The 8,120-nt window shown below is 46.2% G+C and overlaps 1 protein-coding gene across 2 annotated transcripts in view; it reads left to right on the top strand.

Moving 5' to 3' along the window:
- Positions 1 to 6,048, top strand: part of Maml3 (mastermind like transcriptional coactivator 3) — a 434,634-nt gene extending 428,586 nt beyond the window's left edge. For both annotated transcript variants that reach the window (XM_027394943.2, XM_027394944.2), the window contains exon 5: positions 1,160 to 6,048. In XM_027394943.2, coding sequence (XP_027250744.1) covers positions 1,160 to 2,160 — 1,001 coding nt within the window. In that variant the 3' untranslated portion in view covers positions 2,161 to 6,048. The remainder of the gene's footprint in view (positions 1 to 1,159) is intronic.
- Positions 6,049 to 8,120: the final 2,072 nt, after the last annotated feature.

Below are 8,120 nucleotides of genomic sequence, written 5' to 3' on the forward strand. Positions count from 1 at the left end.
AGGACCCCTGTGAGGTCTGCTGATCCTTGGTGGTCATAGAGAAGTTCTAGCCAGCCCAGGGTGAAATGTAGCAGCAAGACTCATCATTCTTCATTGTCAAGGCTACAGAGTATTTTGATAGCTGAGCAACCTGTAAGGACAAGCTAGTGCTGTCAGGCCCAATATCAGTCTTGTTTGCTTGGCTAGATAGTCATCTTAGTGACAGAGGAGAGGGGTTTGGGAGTGAGGGTGAGAGGGAAGGGAGGGTGGGGGGAGGGAGGGACGCATGCAAAGCAGTTGCCAATCCAAAAGGGTGGGCTTTGCTACAGCAAGACATGAGATTCTTTGCTAAGTAACAAGAGACAGGATGTCTTCTTTTTCTAGCTGCAGACACAGGCCAATGAGTCAGACTCTAGTGCTCATGGAGAGCTACAAGGTGGATCTAAAATCCATCTCATTGGTCACATAGCTTGTAGGCAGCAGTAATGACCTTGTGCCTCAAATCCTATTCAAGTCTTAAAGAAAAAAAGTCAAATGGGGACTTCATTGAATGGATTCCCTACTGAACTGAATTCCACTTCTCACAGAGAATATGCATTGAACAGACATTATTTATTCTTCTTTGCCCTCCTCCTTTTCTTCATTCTTCGCCTCCTTTCCTAGGCAGAATCCCACTGGAGTTCACTGTATAGTCCAAGCTTGAGCCCCCAATCCTCATTCCTCCCTGTCTTCCAAGTTGATAGGCTTGCAGGCATGTATCACCACACTCAACTTAGCCCATGGTACATTTTCCTAACACTCAAAAAGATGGTGCCCCACGGACTTGATGGCATGATACCCAGAATAGGAAATGACTTGCATCTGAACGTGAACAAACAGAACGCTGGGGTATGACCTCAATTTTCTGTGTCTATTTAAATATAAATAAGAGTTGGCAGGGATCTTCTCTGGATGCTGGGATTCAGGTGACTTTAATTTCTGACTTTGTATCTTCAAATACTTTGCAAAGTTTTCACAACTCACCTATTATAATCATCTAAGTAATGACCTTTTGTGGCGATGTTCTGCAGTAGATCTTTCATATACAGGACTGTCATTCCCAAGAGAAGATTCCAGCAACATCTTACAACATACTGATACAGAGAATAATGGGTGATGGCTGTCCTTTTCTCCCCTGTAGGTTCACCCCAGGACATAGCAGCTGTGAGAAACCAGGCAGCCCTCCAGAGCATGCGAACGTCAAGGTTGATGGCACAGAATGCAGGCATGATGGGAATGGGACCCTCTCAGAACCCGGGGACAATGGCCACAGCAGCCGCCCAGTCAGAGATAGGACTGTCGCCTTACAGTGCCCCTCCAACCAGCCAACCTGGAATGTACAACATGAGCACAGGAATGACCCAAATGCTGCAGCACCCGAACCAAAGTGGCATGAGCATCCCACACAACCAAGCCCAGGGACCCAGGCAGCCTGCCTCTGGCCAAGGGGTGGGCATGGTGAGTGGCTTTGGACAGAGCATGCTGGTGAACTCGGCTCTTTCCCAGCAGCACCAGCAGTTGAAAGGACCCGTGGGCCAGGCCTTGCCGAGGCCCCAAGGCCCACCAAGGCTTCAGAGCGTCATGGGAACCGTCCAGCAAGGAGCACAAAGCTGGCAACAGAGAGGCTTGCAAGGAGTTCCAGGGAGGACTAGTGGAGAGCTGGGACCATTCAACAATGGTGCCAGCTATCCACTTCAAGCTGGTCAGCCAAGACTGACAAAACAACACTTCCCACAGGGACTGAGCCAGTCAGTCATGGATGCTAACACTGGCACAGTGAGAACCCTCAATCCAGCAGCTATGAGCCGTCAGATGATGCCACCACTCGCAGGGCAGCAAGGTACCAGCCAGGTCAGGCCTTTGGTCATGTCTGGTCTGAGCCAGGGTGTCCCTGGCATGGCAGCATTCAGCCAGCCCCCAGCACAGCAGCAAATAGCAGGTGGCAGCTTTGCTGCAAGCAACCAGGGCCAGGCCTATGAGCGGAACCCTGCTCAGGACATGTCATACAATTATAGCGGTGAGAGTACTGGGGCTTCATTCCCTGGCCTCCCAGACAGTACAGACCTCGTGGACTCCATCATCAAAAGTGGCCCGGGGGATGAGTGGATGCAAGAGCTTGATGAACTATTTGGTAACCCCTAGTCAGGAGGGGCCCAAGATCTGTAGTGGTGGCAGCCTCACAGGAAAGAAAGAAACAGGATGGCTCCCCATCCTTGTTTTTTGTTTTTTTTGACCCACGTAAACTGAGAAAACGACAGCTGGCTGACAGTAGAAGGTACAGGTGTCAACCCCCAGCTCCGTGGGGCTTCATTCCACCTGCCTTCCACAGAGCAATCAAGTACAGAGGCCACACAGACACCTGCTTGGAGAGAAGCGATATGGAGAGCAGGTGGGTAAGTCGAGGCAGCAAGAGTTCCTCTGCTAAGCACCCCTGGGATCTACTGGCCCAGAAGGAGTTGTTCCAGCCCAGAGGGACTATGGCCCAAGATGAGGTCCCCTTAGACCATCCTGCCTCAGGTCCCGAGACCTCAGAGATGGAACCTCAGCCAGAGAAAGCCCAGCAGAGGATGCTGGGAGACACACAGGCCATGTGCATAGGTCACAAATGCTCTGGATGCTGGATGGAAGGAGATGTATACTTCCAGACATGTTCCTGGATTTGGAGGTAGGCACGAAGAACAGTGAGCTTGCCTGAGCTGGCCCTAGGGAGACAAGCAAGGATCCTGCAGGTTCGCCTGTCTCCTGCCCAGCGATGGTCCTCAGGAATGGTAAGGTGTTGCTGCCAGCCCCCTTACCAGGATAGCTAACAATGCTTGAGAAGGGCCCATCCAATAGCCCTGAAGGTCAGCTTCTGCCAGTGGCCATGGTGGCCATTACTCTAGGTTGCACTGAGCTTCCCAGAGTCCTCATCCATTTGACACATATAGCTGGTTTTCGTCTGTTTATGGCCATAGCATGGAAAGACCCCTGCTGAATTCAGTGTCTGCCAGCCCAGCCCCTTCCTCCCTCACCACTGCCTCTAGTCCTCCTGGCCTGTATGCCAGCCTTGCCTTTGCTTCTCCCTACACACTACCCAGGAGGTGAAGCACTGGGGCAAAGTCAAAGTCAGTGCAAGAGGAATTTAGACAGTGTCTGGCATACAAAGGTCTCCACTGGAGCCAAGTGGGCTACACTGATAAAAGCTGCAGGCTTTATAAGAGTTACACCCATACTTCTGCTATCCCCAGGGAAGAATGGTCTGAAGATCCCAGCTCTTCAGATGGGGCCAACAATGACACTCCAGAATCAGTCTTGCTTATTTATCAATCCCATCATCAGAAAGGCAAATATCAAATGCTGGAGATGGAAATGCTGAAAATTCATGACTCGATCTTACCAATTTGGATGTTAAAGAGAGGGAGATATGTTCCTTGTCCTGAAAGCAGTCTACTTCAAAAGCTACACCGCAGTTCTCTTGGTAACTCACACAAAGTTGCCTGAAGTGTAAACGAAGAAGGAATTAACAGTCTCCATGGCCACAAGCCTTGTCTCTTGCTCTTTACCTCACCTCCCACAATCCCATCTTGGAGGTCAGGTGACTTTTATCCATGGTGTTTATTGTCCTCCTAACCACCCAAATGCACAAGCACACACGAACACACACGAACACACCCTACAAACTGGTTCATTCTATGTCTTCACATACTTCTTACTCCAGAAACCCAAGCCTGTGGGAACTGCACCGGCCATACCCAAGAAAGTCCACAGAGGGGAAAGTCCCGAAGCAGGGCACTCTGGAGCTAGCTGTTCTCCATCTTTCCAGAGTTCCAGACCTGCTCTGACAGGAAGTAAAGCTGGAGGCACCAGGGTGAGGAGCTGTGCGCCTCTCCAAAGAGGTGGTGGCAGGGTGACTATGAACTCCCAGAATGGGGAGTTACTGCCACTAGGAAAACTGAGTGGAAACACGTGAAAACCAAAAAATAAAAAAAATAGTAAAGTGAGAAAACAGAATACAAATTTATCACCTTTTCCTGCCAGGTTACAGGAAAAAAAAAAGTATATAAGCAATGAGGAGGAAATGGAGGTGGAGAGAGTGGGCTCCATTGTCCTTTAAAAGCCTCCTGAAAGTGCTCAGTCTAAGGACCAACTAATAGATGGTAGATTTTAATGAGGTCATTTTGTTTTGTTTTTACTACGGTGCTGATGTATATGTAATGTCTAAAAAAAAGTTATTTGTACATAAGTTTTTACAATGCTACAGATATCACTGGGTCTACTATATGTAAAAAGTATACATATAAATATATTATATATATATAATGTTTGTTTAAAATAGAGTATTTTTATTTCCTCCCCAACTCATCGTTGAAGAGGTGACATACACTTCAGATGACATCTAAGTACTGGTTTATACTGTATGACCTGTGGCAACTTCCTCCATTTAATTCAGAGGTTTCTAGCTTTCTGTTTTTACTTTGTGCAGCAAGCATTGCTCATTTCCATTAAGTAATGTACAGAACTCTGAAATGTAAGAGCGAAGCAATGTTGACACACCACTTTTAAAGAAAAAACAAACAATGGAAATAACATGTCACTCTCTGAATCAATCCATGGCATAGTTCACTTTAGGGTGCCCTTTCTGCTCCAGCATTAGTTAAGCAGATGTATCATTCACGGGTTCTCATGGACTAACTGCAGATTCCTTTCTCGGAATTATTTAACAGTAGAAATCAATCACTCTCAAGCCTTCTTAATTCAACCACACAGCGGAGACTTTCTGAGTTTACTAGAGCATCCTAGTAAAGGGACGGGAGTGAAAGGGACGGGAGATCTAACACGAAGAAGTCTATTCATAGATCCAGGACCAGAACAATTCAAAACTAGCTCAGTCAGAGCATTCAGAAAATAATGGGGCCAGCAAGATGGCTCATCAGATAAAGGCACTTGCCACCAAGCCTGATGACTTGGGTTCAATCCCTGGAACCCACAGAGTCGTAGGAGAGGAGCAACTCCCACAAGTTGTCCTTTGACCTGTATATGAGCTCCATGGTTCATGTGCACATACACACATACAAATTAATGTATAAAAATATAATGAAGAGAAAATGGATAGTAAAACTTGGATGGAAAAAATTTGGAATGTATTGGGGAGACACAATTCAGTAGTCTTGCCCACTGTAATGGGCAGTTTTGACACCTTCTCTTCCCTGTGCCCCTTGTTTCTGCTAGCCCACAATACATCTGTCAAAACAGGGTCTCTCCCAGCTTTTCCTGTAACTGCCCTGAGCTGAAAATGCTTCAAGTTTATACTCCTCTAACTCTAGCCAATAACTCGCTGCTGCAGGATAATAAAAGGCCAGTAACTTGTCTGGACAAACTCTGAGGATGAATGGTGCCCCAGCTTGCTGCAGGATCAGGCAGAGACTGGGGCCTGGCTTCCACTTGCCCCCTTGCTTGATTTCTTCCTGTCCTCCGCCTGTTGCTCCACTCCTTTATTTTTTCCTCCACCTTCTTCAATCCCCTCATTAATATATCACATACATGAGAATCCATTTCTCCTCTTTGAGAAGACCTGCCCTTAAGATAACCCCATTAATCTTAAAACACAGTAAAATGTTTCAAAACTCTTGAGTTTATCAGAAAATAGACCACAAAGAAACATCATCAGTAGAAACAGTTCCAAAACAGGCGAGTTTTAAATACATAAGCCAAGAGAAAGAATGAATTTCACTGTGGAAGAAGAGGCTAGCCCTACCCACAGTGGGCTGTGCTTCCAGATTGGCTGACAGTGCTATGGAGAAAGTAGCCTCCACTGGGCTGGCCCCTGTTATATGAGCGCAGACTTTAGCAGATAACGGGATGGTAAAGGGGAATTGTTTTGGTTGGAAGGAGAATGAGAGAGAGAGTTGACAACAGGGTAAAAACATGAAGCTTGAGAAGAACGATGGCTCCTCACTTTCAAATTTATACTAAAATCTGTTGGGCGCTGGATGAGTGGAATACCTTTCTTCTTAAAAAAATAAATAAATCTATAATTTTATTAAGATAAAACTGAATGTGTGGTATGAAGTTCATGCTCAGACATTTTCACAGGCACCTACCTGCCAGGTGCCTCAGAGGATTCTACAAGATGATTGTAGATGCCAGTCTAGACAATGCCCAGAACTGGATGATGGATCTTCTGCCACAAGACAGTATTGGAGTGTGGCTAGGGCATAAGATTTTTGTGTGTCAAGGCCCAATGTGAAAGTTAGTCTCCTGAGACCAGGGTTTTGAAATCATTTGTTCCAAGGACAGTCACAAGCCATGGTTATCATCCACCCCTTGCTGTAGCAGCAACCACCCTGAGCACAATAAACGCCCTCCCATCTGTCACCTATACCACAGGCAAGGCAACTGTCACTGCACCACGAGACTTAGAGTCTACCTTTCTCCTTCCGATGTATGGTTCATATCCAAGTCATGGTGTCTTGTTAGTCCATCTTTTTGCTCTCTTGTTGGATATCACACACACACACACACACACACACACACACACACACACACACACACACACACCTACCTTTAATCCCAGCAGAAACAAGTGGATCACTGAGTGTAAGGCTACCTGGTTGACCAGTAAAACCCTATCTCAAAAAACATGCTTCCCGTGTGTGATCTGGGTGTTAAGAAGTCCCGTGGCAGTCTGTAGTGAGGAGATGAAGAGGCAACATGTCTAGGCTTTTGGAAAGTCACTGGGCATGTGAGACATATTCAACTTCTCTGTGGATTAAGGAATGTTCCCAGACTCAGGGGAGTTGTTTCGAGGACTGTGTCTGAGAAAGGGGGAGCTGGGGTGAGGGGACAAACAGTGTGATATTTTTCTTATTAGTGATATTTTGAACATATTTTTTGAGGCCCAACCATGGAAACAAAGCAGGAAGAAACAAGACTATAATATGTGACCCATATCTTATCTTCACAGTTTCTTTTTATTGTCTTCTTTTCATTCTCTCTCTCTCTCTCTCTCTCTCTCTCTCTCTCTCTCTCTCTCTCTCTCTGTTCAAAGGACATGAGATTCTTACTCTAATATTCTATAGCCCAGCTGACACAGGTGTCCATCTCACTTCAAATAACAAGCAGGAGGAGGAATTACCGCTGCTTCCATGTACTCACCCCCCTCCACCCTGCCCATACATGGGCCATCAGGGACAGACCAACACTAGTGGATCCTGCATTGCCACTGTGTCCCCCATCACATCTCTAACACAGAACAAAAGAAACTTCCCAGCTATGGAAAACCTGATTTGTTTGTTTATTTCAACTTTTCTTTAAGAGTTTAAAACTTTGAACATCTCCAAACCGTTGGGGAAACAGAAAGACTGTCTCACAGTCATCAGCTCAATTTAACCGTAGTTAATACTTTGCAATAATTACTTCTTATGCAGAATTTGGGAAGCATTTCAGAGCAAATCACGTGCCTTCAACCATTCCCCCCTCAGCACCTGAGCATGCAATGGCAGGGGACGTTCTCCGCCTTAACCACGGTGTCATTAAAACACCTACAACAGTTATCGGTGTTCCCTCATCATTTCTATTCTTATTCCATGTTACATCCAGGTAGTGACAGTCATCTCGCAAAGGTTTCCCACAGCTGTCCTTTTTTTCTCTGTATGGGATTCCTCAAGGATCTCTCTGCCCTTTGCTCTTCTCTCCTTCTAAGACTTCTCCAGCAGACGAAAGGCCTGCCTCCTCTGCCCCTCTTCTCATGACACTGTTGTCAGGATGAAGCTGGTTTCTGAGTGTAAATTGGTCAGATTTACTAATCAAAGCATGTGTGAACAACTGTCAGACTACTGAACAGACACTACCTGCCCGGCACTGGAAGGTTAGGACAGATGCATCATGAAATCAAGGACAGACTGAGCCTCTGTCTCAACAACACAAAAACAGCTTTTTGGCCAGAAGCAAATGCAATCTACTATGGAGGAGGCTGGCTCTACCCAGAGTCTTATAGCCCAATTTAATAGTAATTAAAATAATAAAGACATTTCCTGGTGGCAATGGATTAGAACAAAAACAAATCCCATGGTAATATCTGAAGATGGGAAGTGTTGAAAACCTGGCACGCCCTTTGCCTGTTT

Source organism: Cricetulus griseus (assembly GCF_003668045.3).
Source record: "Cricetulus griseus strain 17A/GY chromosome 1 unlocalized genomic scaffold, alternate assembly CriGri-PICRH-1.0 chr1_0, whole genome shotgun sequence".
In the NCBI taxonomy this organism is placed as follows: domain Eukaryota; kingdom Metazoa; phylum Chordata; class Mammalia; order Rodentia; family Cricetidae; genus Cricetulus; species Cricetulus griseus.